This window comes from Condylura cristata, unplaced genomic scaffold (genome assembly GCF_000260355.1).
Source record: "Condylura cristata isolate star-nosed mole 26May11 unplaced genomic scaffold, ConCri1.0 scaffold00015, whole genome shotgun sequence".
NCBI classification, from domain to species: Eukaryota; Metazoa; Chordata; class Mammalia; order Eulipotyphla; family Talpidae; genus Condylura; species Condylura cristata.
In genome coordinates, this window is record NW_004567116.1 from 10,573,122 (window position 1) to 10,589,650 (window position 16,529).

General features: G+C 51.0%; 1 protein-coding gene across 1 annotated transcript in view; it reads right to left on the reverse strand.

Moving 5' to 3' along the window:
• The window catches only part of EXT2 (exostosin glycosyltransferase 2), a 102,150-nt gene that overhangs the window by 76,424 nt on the left and 9,197 nt on the right, over positions 1–16,529 (reverse strand). Inside the window, exons 4-6 of the mRNA XM_004682888.2 lie at positions 11,946–12,141; positions 10,301–10,440; positions 7,691–7,784 (exon numbers count right to left, since the gene is read on the reverse strand). Coding sequence (XP_004682945.1) covers positions 7,691–7,784; positions 10,301–10,440; positions 11,946–12,141 — 430 coding nt within the window. The remainder of the gene's footprint in view (positions 1–7,690; positions 7,785–10,300; positions 10,441–11,945; positions 12,142–16,529) is intronic.

The window sequence follows — 16,529 nt, forward strand, 5'->3', positions numbered from 1 at the left end:
GCCTCCTGTGGACATGCATTGGGGACATCCCTGTGGCCTCCAGCCAATCCCACCTCACGGCTCCTGACTCCACAGCACAATGCAGCGCACCACGCTCCGGGCACTGCTCTCCAGGCTTTTTGACTGCACCTTCCTGGAAGCGCTCTCCCCAGCAACCTAGAGTACCCTTAAAGATAAGGAGTCTGGCCCTCCCTGGTGGCGCAGTGGGTTAAAGCGCAGCACCAAGAAGATAAAACGACTTCAGCACGAGTTCGATCCTCTCCTGCCCCGGTGACCACACGGCACGGCAGACCTCTCCTGACCCGCCCACTGCTCCCCTCAGCAGTGTACTTCATCAGTCAGCCTGTTCTGCTCCCCACTCTGTCTCTGGTGAATCCTCTCATCGCCCCTGCACCTCTGGCATGCACCCCAGTTCTGTATGCATAAATAAATAAATCTTTCAAAAAAATAAAGGAGTCTGTGTCCCGTTTATTAAAAAGTTGCCCTTATCAAAAACGGGGGGGTGGGGGAAGGGAGGGAAATGCACGGGACTATGGTGGTGGCACAGGGGTGATTTGGTGATGGGAAACCCGCGGGGATTACAATTGAGATGAAAAAAAATGTGCAAAATGATGTAAAAATAAACTTTTTAATAAAAAAAAAGTCCCTATTAAAAAAAAAAAAAGTTGCCCTCCACAGGCCTATACAACCCCAGGAAAAAGCAGGCGTTTGATATATACTTATTTCATTGGTTTGTGAGTCACGAAATCAAGCACCCAAATGCTCATAAGCTGAGAGAATACTGACGTGGACTGCTTTAGGAAAAGCTCACCAAACTAACTAAAACTGGTATCCCGGGGAACTGAATGGAATGGAGTAAGTGGAGTAAGTCAGAGGAGACAGAAGAATACTGGATGATTTCATTCATTTGTGGAATAGAAAGAAGATGCAGAAGAAATTACCCCCACCCTAGAATCCGACCACAGCGCTGAGGCCACCAGGGGCAAGCGCAGAGGCCCGACAGGCTGCAGAGGAGGGTCTGGTGTTTTGGTGACAGGAGTGGTGTGGTAACATACATCCGGAGATGCTGTAAACCCGTATCCCTAAAACATACAATCTGGTGTGCCAGTGTTACCTCAATAAAGTAATTTTCATTAAAAAAAAACAAAAACTTGTATCACAATAAGTGAGCGTTTACAGACTAAGCATTTCTGTTTGCCCATGGACAAGGTATGCATGCCAAGGTTGCCAAGGAAAGCAACTTTATGGTCTCTCCATCTGGACTGCGAGGATTTAAATCTCAGAAGCTATACAGAAGAACTGCAAATCAGCCCAAACCGTAAAGACAGGAAAATTTATTTAGACCCTAGTGCACTATAAATTTGAGACAGTTCTATTTAAATGTTTTTCTTGGCTTCCCATCAGATGCTTGTCAAAGGTCTTTTCCCAATAAGATTCTTAATATTAAAGTTGGGGAAAAAAAGTTAAACACATTAATATACTCTTCCCTCAGAGAACCAATTAAGTATTTTATACTTTTTTAAACAACGCACACAGTGGCCAGTCTCCTTCAAAACATGGGTGTAAGTGCACACAGGAACACTCAGGCACAGAGCGTGTACCATAAAATTTAAACATCCCACAAAGTGACTGCACTCATTCCTAGGCCCCGCTTGCCAGCGAGCCCGGCTTCTACAGAAACGCGGTGGCCCGAGGCCCAGGGGGGAGCAAGCGGGGTGTTCTGCTTACAGCTAAATGACCCGCAGCTTTCTTAGGACAAGTAGGAAAGCAGAGATTGGGAAGCACAATTTGGAGTGGCCTGTTAGGGCTGGAGAGTCGGGAGGGGCAGGGGGCAGGGAATATCTGGCCCTTTTTAAAGGCCCCGAGAATTCAGTGTGTGTACAATATATAAAAATGCCTTCAATTTCACAGCAGAGGGGATAAGAATGACAGACGTTACAGGATCGATTCTGGAAATTAGCAGCGAAATCTTTCCCACATTCTTCATAATGTATCCCAGGGAAGTGTCCAGTCATGTATGACTCAAGTAACTGCCACTTTTTTAGGAGACAACTCAGTAAGCTGCTTGCTTGAATTTCTGGAAAATTTACCCGAATTTTAGCCTCAACCCAGGCTCTGGGATCGGAATAAAGTTGCCAGCAACAAAATCGAGTATGCTTTCTCCCCAGCCCTCCCATGGTGTGTGGTCTTGGGAAGATGATTCTGCTTTGTCCTTGGTTTCTGCACATACAAAACTCAGATTACGCATCTAAGTGCCAATCCACCACTTTGTTTTCTAAACCGGTGTGTGGTGGGGATGCGGAGTGAGGGTGATGCAGACACACACCCCGTGGGACTGCCAGTGACCCTATCGGGTGGCCATGGCCCAGGGAACCCCCCAAAGAACACGTCAGTCAAGGCTGCTGACGTTCACACATCTGTGGGTTTACACATTTATGTGAGTCACAAAACACATCTTAAAAATAAGAAAAACTAGACAGAAAACTATAAAATAAATCAAGAGCCAACACTAGATATATGTATGCACACACATATATTTTCTAAACAAAATGTGAACCTTACTTTAAGGATTCAAGGCACTACCAAGAGCGGCAATTATGGCATTTCCTCAATCTGAAGGTGCCCCGTCCACGACAGCTTCACGGGGAAAGAAAGAAAAACGAAATTCAATGCTGGAAATGATGATAAGACTGACTCACTAGGGTGCCGGAATATGGAAATATCCAAAATATGAAAACAAAACATGTGCTTCTTTGAATCAAGGAATTCTGCCACCTTGCAATGGCTCACCAGGCTACAGCCAGGCCTGCAAGGCTGTCTGCCCTTGAGCCATGCACCAAGAGCTACGTCTTACCACAGCTCTCCATCTTCTCTCCTCATGCCAGACTGGCAGATGGCCCACCTCAGTCCCTCCCCTGAAGTTTTTCTGCCCTCCCAATGTATGGCTTCTAAACCATTGTTGCTCTGAAGCCTGGTGACTGTGTTGAAATCTTGTGTAAGGAAGACGAGCTCTCCTGGGACAAAGTGCCTGAATCTGGCACAGCACACACGAGCTCTCCAGGCCGCTTCTGTCACGGGCAGCCTATGACAGCCTGGCAGGCGAGGGGATGACTTGTCAGGGACCTCATTTTCTTAAGTCAGAGTGCTCTGCCTCTTTCCTCATCAGCCCATCATATCTTCATGTACTCCCCCTGCAGATAAACAGTTGGTATGCTAAGTAGGAAAAAATGAAGGCAAACTGGGATGGATCAACGTGAAAGATGACAAAGGCACTGACATGTCAACTTACCCCGAGCGCTAAAGGTGAGGGAGAAAAGACGATGCTGGGTGTTGCTGCCACCTCAAAGGCTCCTAGTCAATTGAGTACAAAGAAGAGTTCAAAGGCAAGACAGGCTCCTAGCTTCCACCTCCTAGTGTGGCAGAGGTTAGAGGTCACCGCTAGTGGAGTCGCTGACCAATAAAAGAATGTTTGGAAACTCCACTCAACAGATAAACTGGGGATCCTTTTACACCTTCCTCCCTATGCACACAAACATTTCTGACTGTATGGCCCAGAAATGTTTCTTTCCAGCCTTGTGAGAACCGAGAGTTTTTCCTTTTTCATTGTGAGTCAAGAGAGACTGGGAATAGGAATGTAGGAATGTGCCATCTGACTACACACAAGTATTTGGTAGCTTGCTCCTTCCTGCCTCCCAGTATGAGAAGATGCTGAGGGAGCCCTCCGCCGTTCGGGCTTACCCCAAACACTGCCTCCCCAACAAATCTGCCCCTGACAACTTCTGCCCATACATTCACCCTGCCCGTACGGTCCCTGATATACTTTGGAAAACCCTGTTGCATCTTCTCAGCTTCCTTGGTGCGTCCATCTGCATATCGCCAGCTGACTGTTAGTCTTTCGGGGAAAGAGGGAGATAACAGATTTCATATCTTTTATCATTTTCCCTTATGGGAAAAAAATGTAGGGCTCCACTGAATTAACCAACTAGTTGATCCAGCTCATAGGACAATAAAAGATTAACTGAAAAGGTGGTTTCATACTTTGTAGTTATTATCCTCTATTAATTAAAGGAACTGGTTTTTAACTTATCCAGAAACACAGGCATGCACACTTCTAAGACAGCCCAGCCTGGACCCTGTTTGTCACTGGCTTCCACGAATAAAGAACAGAAACACGGGCTGTACTTATCTTCAAAAATCTCAGCCCAACTCCACTGCTTACTTACGTTAGGTTCCAGCCTGTGTTTATTAAACTTCCTGGCTGTTTCACTATCACATGTAAGGCCCAGAGAAAAAGATGAATCACTCTGCTTGCCAGGAAGATGTCATGCGCCATCAGGGCACCCTAACTCCCAAGCCGTGAGAAGGACTTTCACCTCAGTGTTCACAGACTTCCGACCCACGCAACACAATGTTGCTGCAACACCACCACCACCGAGATGCTGGCCCTGACCTCTGAGAAACCCTCCCTCGCTGCCATGTGGTGAGAGCAACATCCTGGGCGAATGCTGTTTCTTCTCCATTGGAGAAAGGCCTCTCTAGTGAACCCCAGAGAAGCTCCTAGTATTTAGGATTTCTTGGAGACTTTTCAAATGAGTCACTTCAAAGTAGATGGAGACCTCTGCTGGCTGTAAACGTCCATGCAGCTCCCCGATCTAGTTCACAGTTGCTCAGACTGTTCCCCAGTCTCAGGTACCACTAGGGATGGAGAAGTGTTATCGCAGGCCCGCCCCTCGGCACTTATGATGCTGTCTGACAGAAAGACCCAAATTTGAGCTCCACAAAGAGAGCTCATCAAAGTAAAATCTTTCCAGAACCATGTCTGTATTGATAATTTTTTTTTTTTTTACTTACTCCTTGAAAGATCAGGTTAAATCAACCAATGGTAAATAAACAGAGGGCAAAATAATGAGCATAACCTGAGAGAGGTCCTACAGAGCAAAGGAACCTAATTTTAGAAAGGAAAGACCTTACATCTCAGCAAAACAGCGGTTCCCACAAAAGCAGCCCTGCTCTCAAGGCCCCCGAGGCCAGCCGCTCTGGGCGGACGGGCTCCTGGAGTGGCAGTGTGGAAGAAAGCAGCGCTAGAGGCACCCCATGGCTGAGCTGACTCATCCTTCCTACTTGGCCGGGAATCTCCTCAAGCCGGTAACCTCACACCTAGTCGAGATCAGTGGCATCTAGAAACCTGGGGTTGGGAGAAGAAAAGAGGCCACTTTTAGAACAGACTAGTCAGACAGAGGAGGGCCCGCGGTGGCGGGCTGTACCCTGAACACAGCACAGAGAAAGGGGCACTGGGAAGCAAGCGAGACCTAGAGAGGGGCGGGGAAGTGCCAGGACAGCCTCTCTTCTGTAAGGGGACGAAAAACAGGGCTGTGCCACCAGAGGGGTGCCGGGCCCTCTCCACTGGAGGTGTTCGGGGGAGAGAAGGCCACTTCGGCACTGGAGAGTAAGTGTCTGGCTCAGGACAAGCATTTGGCGGGCTCTAACCCGCAGCCCCGAGCAGAAGGACCTGTCCGTCAGTTACACAGTCCGGGGCAGACCAGGCTTCAAACACAGCTTCTGAGTCCAAATAACGGGGAGCTGTGCTGTTTTAAGCACCCACTACTTATCATCCCGCTCGCTGATTCTGAGCTGGCGCCCAGGGTGACTGGCCGCCGGTCTGTGGTTCTGGGGGCCGCTCTGTTGCCAACCAAATGCTCTCTTCCCAGCAGGAAGGTGGCGGGAAGAGACGTAACTGGATGGAATTTGCTCATTTTTCTCTTTTCAATCTTTTCTTTTAAAAACCAAATCTAGTAAAAAGATGACATTCGTTTTAGCAGGTGCTTTTTTATTACTTACTTTCATATTTTTAGTAGCTACATTAAGGAAGAAAACAATTTGTGTTTTATAAAAATGAAAACATGCAAAATACAATCATTTCAGTATGTAAACAATGAAAAACCTTTTAAATTATTTTAATTTGGGGATACACTTTACTCTTCCATACAAGCACATGCTGCACTCACCCTCCTCCAAATCTCCCAAGGCCCCCCATCCCCACCTTCTTTCCTCCAACTTCCCTCCCTTCCCCCCTTCCCTGTTCCCTCTGCTAACCATTAAATTCTTCTACTAAGCCCAAGATTGTCATGTTAAGAAATCAGATGTTATAAACAGCAGCGCAAACACCAGGACCTGAAGCTTCAAGGGGCATGTTTGCTAAGCAGGTTGTAAAAGCCTCAAGTTTAGAGCAAGAATCGAGAGACCTGCAGACTCATTATCTAATTCACTAAAACTCAGAGGTCAGCGACCATGTAACACCTGGGAAGCAGCGAAACTTAAAAGACGAGTAAGTGATGAAAATACTACAGGGCAGCTAAAAATCAACCTGCAGTTTGTTTTCAAATCAAAATGCCAAAATAATGCACAGGTGAGACTGGGACCCAGGGGAGGAAGACCCATGGGTGGCGACACCAAGTCAGGGATGGCCACAGTGGCATCACTGTGAGGTAAAAACCTACAGGCTTAATTCCTGGTGCCGCGCCACCAGTATGGGTCCACAAGCTCAGGACCACATAAAGACGATCGACAGACGCATCCAACCTGCACTCCCTCCTAACCCCGAGAGGGATGAGTAAGGGGACCTTGCAGAAATAAAGGCATGTGCCCTCTGAGATGATGAGAAATAAGGGGACGGCAAGGAACTACGGAAGCTGAAAAGCACCTCTTAGCTTTTCAAAGTGGCAGCTGACTCTTACAGGCACAGGAGAACCCACCTTACAGCAGTGGGGGAAGTTGGGGGACACCGGGAAAGGGGCACTGTAAAGCCGGAGCGAGGTTTAGAAAGGGAGGCAGGGAAGTGCCAGGACAGCCTCTCTTTGGAAAGGTGACATAATGCAGGGCTGTCCATCAGGGAGGTGCCCGGCCCTCACCCTAGATGTGCTCGGGGCAGAGAAAAGGAGCACAGGGCCAAAGGAGACCAGGCTGAAACGAGCTTTAAGCAGCAGCAGGAGCCCGGACCCCACCCCATGCAGCCAGGGGTCCGCCGCTCTCAAACAGACAAGGCCAGGCCCAGGCTCGCCGCCTGGGAGCAAACACCAGGACAGACAGGAGGTGCGCCAGGGCTCACCCTGAACGCTGACAGCCCCACACACCTCCTCTCCAACTCAGCACTGAAATGAAGACAGTCCAATTTTTTCTTTAATTTGCTTGACATTTCAACCCAACAAAAATTTCTTTCAGGAGAAAGGGAAGCAGGATTCAAAGGGATACAAACCTGTGGGTGCTTTAGACAGCTGTGGAGACCCAGAGAATGGGCTTCAGGGGCAGAAGAGAGAACGGGAAGGGGGGCCACCACGAGGGCACCTGACCAGGCAGCTCAGCCACAACACGCTCAAGGTCAAAGCTGCTTCTAAGTGCCCCCGGTATGTTCCAGCTCCCATAACTGTCTCTGCCGCTCAAGCTGTGGCTTCTGGTGAAAACCTTTCAGAGGTTCCTTCCACTCTGTCGCAAACACACCACCGGGGTGTGACCCCGCAGTCGTCGCAGGCCGCCCCCAGGAATATTTAAACTTGATAGCTATGATTTCAGACCTTACTAGACACAACTCCCCTGGCGCGCCTTCCTCTTTTCCGTGGGGGAAATAACCCCCGCACGGGCCGGCCGGCCAGGACGGCCCCTCACACCACGCAGTCACCTCCCACAGGCCCCTTACCTGTCTCTGCATCTCTTCAATCTGTCTTTGAGGGATGCTCTGCAAAATACTGTACACCTCTGACATCTTTTCTTCTGGCACAACCACAGACGCTCTAGAGATAAAAGCAGAACAGTTTATATGCACAAAGCCCTCACACAAAGCAGTCTGCATGCGCGGTCCTGTTCCATCCCCACATGAGGAACCAAAACGCCAAAGCACCTCAGCCACGTCCCTCCCAGCGGCGCTCCCCCTCCCCTCCTCCCTCCCTTATGGCCTGACCTGGCCAAGCCGTCCTGCCACAGCTCCGCCTTCCCATCCACCCCCCACCTGCCCGTCATCCCCCCTGCACCAGGCTCAGCCCCACTGGCTGCCTTTCTGTCACCAGGACGCACACGCTCTGTCCCCACACGGCCCCTGGGGGTCAAGGCCACCGACTCCTACCCTCCACCGGCACCACCTGCTCAGAATGAGCGACTTTTCTCCTTGATCATCTCCACACCTCCGTTCATCATCTATACAGCGGACACTGATGAAGCCGCTCTTAAGCACGAGGCCCGGTGATACAACACTGACCAAACCCGACCAGGCAGGCAGAGGGGGATGTGAGCACACCTGAGGGTGGGCACTCCAGGCAGGAGGACTAGGACGCGAAGGCCCTGAGGAAGCACCATGTCACAGCAGGGAGGCCAGTGCGGAGGCACAGCCCAGAAGAGGACCTGGGCTCTTCCTGAGGCAGAGAGCCAGGGGAAGGTTCAGCCCATGCCTGGCAAGACGTGACCAGGTTCCAGCAGAACCCGTCTGCCTAGAGTGCTGGAACAAACCACAGGAAGCAAGAGCAGGGGTGAGAAACAGCTGGAGACGATCGCAAAATCCAGGCAAGAGACGCTGACGAGGGAAGAACTGACGAGAGCGATGAGAGAACAGAGCCAGCGGGATTTAGGAACAGATTAGATATGGTGGGGAAGGGGAAAGGAGGACTCAACACTGACTTAGCCCTCATGGAATTCACTAGCAACTGTAATTATATTCATGTATAGTAATTTATTAAAATCTGAACACATGCCACCCCCCACCCCCCCAGGCTTGTCTCCTCGATGGAAACCACGCCTGGTCCCGCTCACAACATGGCTTGAGCACTGTGCCCTGCCGAGTGTGCACAGTTACTAAATATCTGCTGAGTAATAAATGATTTCTACTACACCGACGGGGTGGGGGGAAGTGGCTCAAAAGAAGTTATATGACTTGGCAAATCACAAAGTTAGCCAGTAACAGAGACAGTTATCTGAACCCAGGTCTTCTGCAAATCCAGGGTCCCTTCACCGCTCCCCCACGAATGCACCTCCCCAAGTAGGGATGGATTCTCACACGACTATCTGCAGACTCGGCTCAGGGCCACTGCCCTGTGAAGTCCCCACCGGCCCCACAGCCAGCAGAGCACCGACCTCCTCAATTCTCCCGGCACCCACAGCCAGGCCGCATTTCCTCCCGATTAGCTAACCTCCCATCACTAGACTGCAGCTTCTCAGAGGAAAGGTTTCACCTGGGTCCCCTTTGCATCCCCACACCAGCACAGGACCTGGAAATGAAGGGCACTCCATGACCCTCCCATGGACGAAGAAATGACTGGAAGTGGCTCCTTGCTTCTCTGAGGCGAGAATCCTGCCACACCCTCCTCTTTCAGGCTCCTCCTCTGTTCTGAGCTTTCACCACCCAGGGCAGGTATCTGCTGCGGCCATTTATTACACAACCGTGGCTTGTCTCCCCACTAGGCCTCCCGAGACCGCAGCCTGTGTCTCTCACGGATGGCCTCCCGAAAGATGTGAGATGGAAGAAGGCATGCAGGAGTGCTGCTCTGTTCAAACGCCTGTGATGGCTTGACTGGGACAGAAGAGCAAAGACAGGAGAGGGGAAGTGATCATGCGCCGGGCAAAGGCAAGCCCGAGAGGGACACACCGGGGAAATGGTTCCCCACACTTTACCCCACCCCGAGTCCTAGGGAGAGGAACCACAGAGCCCAGAGCCCCGCGTCAAGCCCAGCGCTGTCTCGGGAGCACCTGCCACCTGCACGCTGGGGGCGTCTGAGCTCTCACCGCAGAGGGGCTCCGCCCCGCCCCCGCCGCACGCCACGCAAACTCAGCCCAGCCTGGAGCAGAGTAGTCAACTGTGACTACAAATCAAAGTAACCGGGAACGCTAAAACACAGCAGTCCTGAGATGGGCCCGGGCCTTTTCACGTTCTCCAGCAGTCATCACTGAGAACTACCGTCCAAGGCCAAGGCTAATAAACAAGTTCTATAAAGGGCCAGTCGGGAAATGGTGTGGGCTTGGTGCCTGTATGCCTCTACTGCGCCGACTCAATTCTGTAGCCAAGAAACAGACAAAATGTAAACGAGCATGGCCGTGTTGCCGTGAAAGTCTGCTGACAGCGACTGGTAGCCTGCCACGCCGGACCTCCAGGCTTCAGCTCTCCAGCCTCAGCCCCAGCCACTGACTGACTCTCCTGAAGGACAACACACCGATGCAATGTACGGGAGAGGCCCGCTCCTCTCAAACTACACGGGCATTACAATCACCCGGGGGCCCTTTAACTCAAACACGTATGAAAAGTACCTCAGAAGGAAATACCCACCTCTTCCAGTCAAGAACCTCCGAGAAAGGCAAAATATAGGCATCTGCCATGATGACCGGGACGCAGCCAGCCCGCAGCACGTCACTCAGCACGGCCTGGCCCAGCCGAGCGCCGCGAAGGACCACACAGAAAGTAGCCTCCTGCAGGAAAACAGCAGAGCGGGGGGATTACAAACCTGCTTCGGGAATCCACCTCCCCTGATCCCCACAGACTGTGAATTTCCCCCATACTGAATGAAGCACCCTAAGGAAAAAGGCTAAGCAGTAACAGCTCACACCAGTAGAATCTGAAACACCTAACTGGTGGCAAAGTGCCACACGGCCACTTCTCAGGGTCACTTCCCTACCTCTGCCGCTGTTCCAGGGTCACTCACACCATGTCTGCGTGCTCCCGGGGCCCTCAACGCCCTGCTCTCTGCCCAGCAGCCCGGGCTCCCGAACACGGCGGGCAGGCTGACCCGGCCTGCTTGGCGAGGCGATGGTTCTGTGTGGGCACATCGGGCTCACCAGAGAGCTCCTAGGAGGCAAGTGCCACTGCCCTTCTCCACAGCATCTAGCAGCGCACCTGGTTACCGCAGAAGGTGCTCGTGTCGGGAAGCAGCCACATAGGTTCTGAATGAAACAGTCACCCAGACAAAATGCAAAATCGCCACGACTTTCTTCCTGTCACTCCCTCAAGCCCACTCAACACGGGGCATGTCTGGGGAAGAGATGTACAGGAGGAAAAAACAGCCATGACAGGTCAACCAAAATGAGGTCCCACCTCTGACACTCAGTGCCTTCCAGTTTTTGCCTATTCAAGAAAAAAGAAAACACCATTTATTCTTGAAAGCTAGAAAGAAGGAGAGCTCAGGACAATACAAAGAGACTCAACCTGCCCCCCTCCTCCGGGGAGGGATGAGAAGGCCCTGAGAGTGGAAGGGGAGAATCAGTCATGGCGCCCTGAGCGCAGCACCGGCCTCCAGATGTGGACACACGTGCTGATAACCATTCTTCCTGTCTAGACAAAGGTTACTATAAATACCCCTGCTCACATCACCACTGTTATCAGGCAGACATTCCAGACGGAGATGCAGCACTTTTTGAGAGAAAGTATTTTAACAATCTAGGCATGGGCCTTTGGACAGCCAAAAAAATAAATAAAATTCACACCACCTCAGTGTTTCTCCCTGAACTGACCTGGCTGTATTTTAAGTACTCAACGGAACAAAATTCAACACCCCCTCGTGAGGCCCTTGTGTCCCTGGAGAAGCAAGTAAGCGACCAGCCCCTGGCCGGCGTGCTAAGGGGGCGGCCGAAAGACAAACAGTAACAACAGAGAAAGGCCCCCGCTCCTGCAGAACTGACTCTGCCCCGGACGGCTCGCTGACTCAGGCACACAGGCGCCCCCGCCATGACGGAGGTTCCTCGGGCGGACTGAGGGATACAGGTAAGCGCCAAACACGGGCGCTCCGTCCAGGCAGCTTTTCACCTGGAGGCGTAAGGAACGCAGCCGGGCGGCCGCGCGCACGGGACACGCCAGCGCCCGGGCGACCTGCGCATCTGCTGAACTCACCCTGTGGGTGTCCTCCCAGACGCGCCCGGGCACCGATGCCGTGTGCTGGGGTGACCCCCACGGGGCCCCGAGAGGTCAGAATGACACGCACCTGCAGCACCTGGGGGTAGTCGAAGGCCTGGTGCTGGCGGCAGCGCCTGCGTGCGGCAGGGACACCCTCGGAGAGGTTGGTGCATTTATCCAGCACGAGCAGGGACTCGCCGTGCTTGGCCTGGAGGGCCTCCAGCTCCTCCCTGTACTCCGGGTGGAGACCCATCTGAGATGACAGGAGGAAGTATCGCCGTGGGCTGCGGAAGAGAAGAGGTGACTGGAAATCGCAGCTGGTACATTAATCTAAGAGGGACAGACGCTGATACCGGACATAGGACAGTGATTTCTCGTCAAGCTTCGCACCCCCCGACTTCGATTACACTCTGTAGATTGCTGAATACGTAAAACACACTAAGAAAGGTAGGACCCATCTAAAATATCAGGCGACCATGAAAGGTTTTTATTTGGAAAAAGTTCTTAATGCTTCAAGGAAAGGCTGGTTCCCCCCCACCTCCCCAACCTAGCAAGCACGCTGTAAACCTGTAAAAGTGAGTGTGTGCACACAGAAGAGAGAAACTGAGCAGGCCAGGCTATTCTTCAGAGGGATCGCTCAGTCCTAACAACCTGGTAACGGGGATGCTTCAAGAAAATGGTGCGAAGATAGCATTGGCCATTTAGGTCTCTGAAAGTTAGTAAGCAAAGTCAGTAAGCCAGGCATCAAGGAATAAGATTTTGGGGAGACCAGATGGTAAGCCTGAAGGCAACTGTCCCACAAAGTAGAGGCTATAGGACACAAACACTATCCAAGCAGAGGACCCCCGGGATCACTGTCAAAGAAAAGAGTAACAAAACACATCTCCAGGAAGAAATGAACCGGCCCTCACGTCCAGCAGCAGCGGCACTCACGCAACTCGGCCTCAAGCCAGGTGACTGTCGGGCGGCCCACAGGAGGTCACCAGAAAGCTAACGAAAGCTGTGCACATGGGAAAGGACCACAGCCACACTCTCTGAGCCCATCTCTCTTTTTCATCCGTCCTCGGAGTAAGAGGGGCAAGTGTTTCGTTTTCCTTTCACTTCAGACCATTTGGTGGTTCTGCCTGGGACTACCTCGCTCTCGCATGAGGCACAGCTGAGTCATCATCACGTTCTACCTGAGAAGCCTGTCCTCGCCTGCTGAGCATCAAGCCCTGGGTCCAAAGGCAGAGCAGGGCAGGGGAAGGGGAACACGGTCTGGCCAGCCAGACTGACCGAGCCCCCCACACAGCGACACACACCGCAGCCCCGCTGCTTCCCAGTCCAAAGGACCATTTCTGTAGCAATTTCCTCACACACCTGAACTGAAGGCAACAGGGCATTTCCCACAGTACTGTCAGGGAAGAAAGGGATCCACAGACTCCCTACACTTCACCACCCTGGGGCAGCTGGCCACCTGAGGCCACTGAGGTTAAGTAAAAATTTAAAATCAGTTTCTCAGCCACATTTCGAGGGACAGCGGCAGAACAGAATTCTAGCTCTATACAAGAGAGCTGGTCAGGTAAATAAAGACCCGATGAGCATGGGAGCCAGAGCACTCACTGCACAGGGAGCTGTAAACATGGGCGAGGCGAAGCTCAAGGTGCTGCATGGGATGGGAGACGCCAGCATGAGCGCGTGGCCTCTGACACTTGCCACCCCACGGACATCGAAAGCAACACGTCAGTGAGCACGTGGTGCTAAAGGGCACTCCGGAGCCCAGCAAGTGAGGCGCCCTGTCAGCAGCAGCTCTGCCTGTGGCGTTCAGGCCCGGGCCCCTGCCCCCCACCACTGCTCCGTTTCTGACAGAAGGCGCAGACGCCCGCAAGCAGCCTGCAACCTGGCCCTTCCTGGCCTCACAGAGGGGCGGCAGATGCCCTGTTTCAGCTCCAAGCAAACGGAATTTTAAGGTGCACTTGCTTTTCTTTCAAGGGCTGAAATTATGAGCTTCGACCTTCATGTTTCCTCCCAGGAGTGCCGATGTCTAAGTTTAACTGACACCATGCTGTGAATCTGAACTCACGCTCAATGGTGACAGTTGAAAACTCCCAATTTAGTTCCTTTTAAAGAGAAAATAACAAGAATTCCAGCTGAGGCCAACACAGCTGCGAGAAGAAACTATCAATAGAAACAAGCCTCAGCTTCCCATTGAAAAAATATTGAGAGCTTTAAGATAAAAGTAAGAACAAAGTTCTCCCTGCTCTAGGGAGCCCTCAGGAGATGTGGGAACCCCTCACAAATCCACTCTCACAAAGAGCAGCAAAACCCAATGCTGCCGTGGTCAGCACCCTGCTTCTCCCGAGCCCCTGGGGGGGCTGATGATTCTGGGGACTCGCTGGCTTTGCTTTCTTTTCTTTCCTTTTCTTTCTTGGTCCTTTTTCCTCCAGGAGAATGGGAGTATTTTTTATAAAACACCAGCAGGACCAAAGTGCAAGCTGTGGGGAGGTGGGCGCCAGCTGCCCCAAAGCAGCCTGCAACTCCCCTGCTACCCTGGAGGACACAGTCTCACGCCACCTACTCACTGAGCCACAGAACTTCAGAAACTGAGGCCTTAAGTGATCTAGGTAAAGATCTTAATTTCAGTTTCACTACACATAAAAACTGGAGATTAAGTTACTAAGAAAATACCACCAACATAGCAGTTGAAATCTTTGAAACTAATTATTTGAAGAAGAAAAAAAAAAGTACCACTCAGCATGGTACACTCCCCCCTTTGTTCCCACTAAATATCTCCTTCTCAGTTTCTCCCATGCCTGCATTAAATCTGGAGGGAATTCAGAGCCCTAAATAAGACAGCCAGATCACACTGGCAAGACTAGACGCTGCCGTTCGGCAGGGCCGAGTCCAGGCCACCATCAGAAAGGCCGAGGGCAGAGCCGGCTGAGCTGCCTGGCAGCCCCGTCGCTGCTCAGAGGCGGGCTCACCTCTGCCTCACCTGGGCTCCGCCCAGCACTGCCCTCAGAACCAGCACTCTCGGCTGTGGCAGCTGCCCTGTGTAACGTGGAGATGGGCAAGCCCATGGCCCCACACACCAGGTGCTGGGCGCACCTGAAGTGGGACAGAGCCAACACAGCAGGCCTGCTGCTGTCTTCCGAGGGCCCTCCCACCGCACTGACCTCGACTGGCCCTGCAAACTTCAACATGGGGAGTATCCCCACCATGCCCAAACAATATGGTCTATGCTGAACACCTACTTCCCTTCCAGGGCTCCGAAATGCTGGCCTGTGCCACTGCCCATGTGATTACCTTCCCATCAAACTCTGAGCGCTGCACCTCACAGGAGCATCCCAGGGAAAGTGACACTTTACGAGCCTGGTCACAACTCACTGGTGCACTGCCCATCCTCAGTGACACCACTGTGCTAGGGACCCAAGAGAGCTAGCTGGCCAAGGGAGGGGGCCCCTAAACTTTGACTTGTGTGCATTTTCCCTTTACTGATTTTTTTCTATGATAAATCACTCATGAGCATGACTAAATGCTGAGTCCTAGGAGCCCTCCCAGCAAGTCATCAAAATTGGGGGTGGTCATGGGGAACTCTGATACACATACCCTTAGTCATGACAGTCAAAAGTGACTCTGTTGCCAGATGTCCCCAGGGTGGAGCAAAATGAGCACCCTCCCTTGTTGAAAATCACCAGCCTAGCCATTCTTGGCACAACCAGCCTTCCATAAAGATTCGAGGGGAAGTGAAGTGAACTGAACTAGATAAATTGAATTAAGTAATTTACAGAATGACTTCAGGAAGAAAAAAAAAGTTCTTAAAAATCACACAACTGATTTAAATTTAAGTAAATGTGCACGAAGCAGCATGAAAACTTTTTTCCAAGTCCAGCTGACTTCTCTCTTCCTACAGTGATTCATATCTAGTGCTGCATAATCACGTCAAATTAAGATGACAGGAATTTATGCTGTCCCAGAGGGTACCAGTTGGGCCCAGGCAGACCACTCTTTCTCAATTTATGAAAATCCAGGCAAGAAACACAGCAATAAACTATCAGTTCCTGCAGTCTACAAGTTCTCCACAGCCATTATTTTTCATCTGATGGTGACCCAAAAAAATTAGAATAGGCAGATTTTTGCTCATATTCAAAGATAAATATTGCTCAAAATATTTTAAGATCCAAGCTTGTATTTAGTGGGCTAATGAGAATGGGGAGATTTAAGATGTTAATCATATGAAGCAAGTACAACAAAATACTAATGGCATCATTGAAGTTGGGGGTATACATGTGTTCACAGTAAAATATTTCAGTAACTGTCTGATTGAAGATTTTCATAAAATGTTGGGAGGAAAATATGAATTGTATTTTTGTATCAGGAGATAAATGATGTCGCAATATGCCTGGAAACAGTGATTCAAACAGGAAAAGTGGTAGGGGGAAGTGCTTCATCACCCAGCACACAGCAGAGCAGGCAAACTCCCAAACTAGCACTTCATGCATACCTTTGAAAGATACAGTTCATGCCAAAGAAAGTCTCAGAAATCACATTATGTAAATCTGAATATGATTTGTATTGCAGACATGTTTGTACTTACATAAATTTGTTTTACAGCTGCATTATTTTAAAAAGTAATTGAGGGCCCTCCCTGGTGGCGCAGCGGGCTAAAGCACAGCACTGAGAAGCTAAAGCC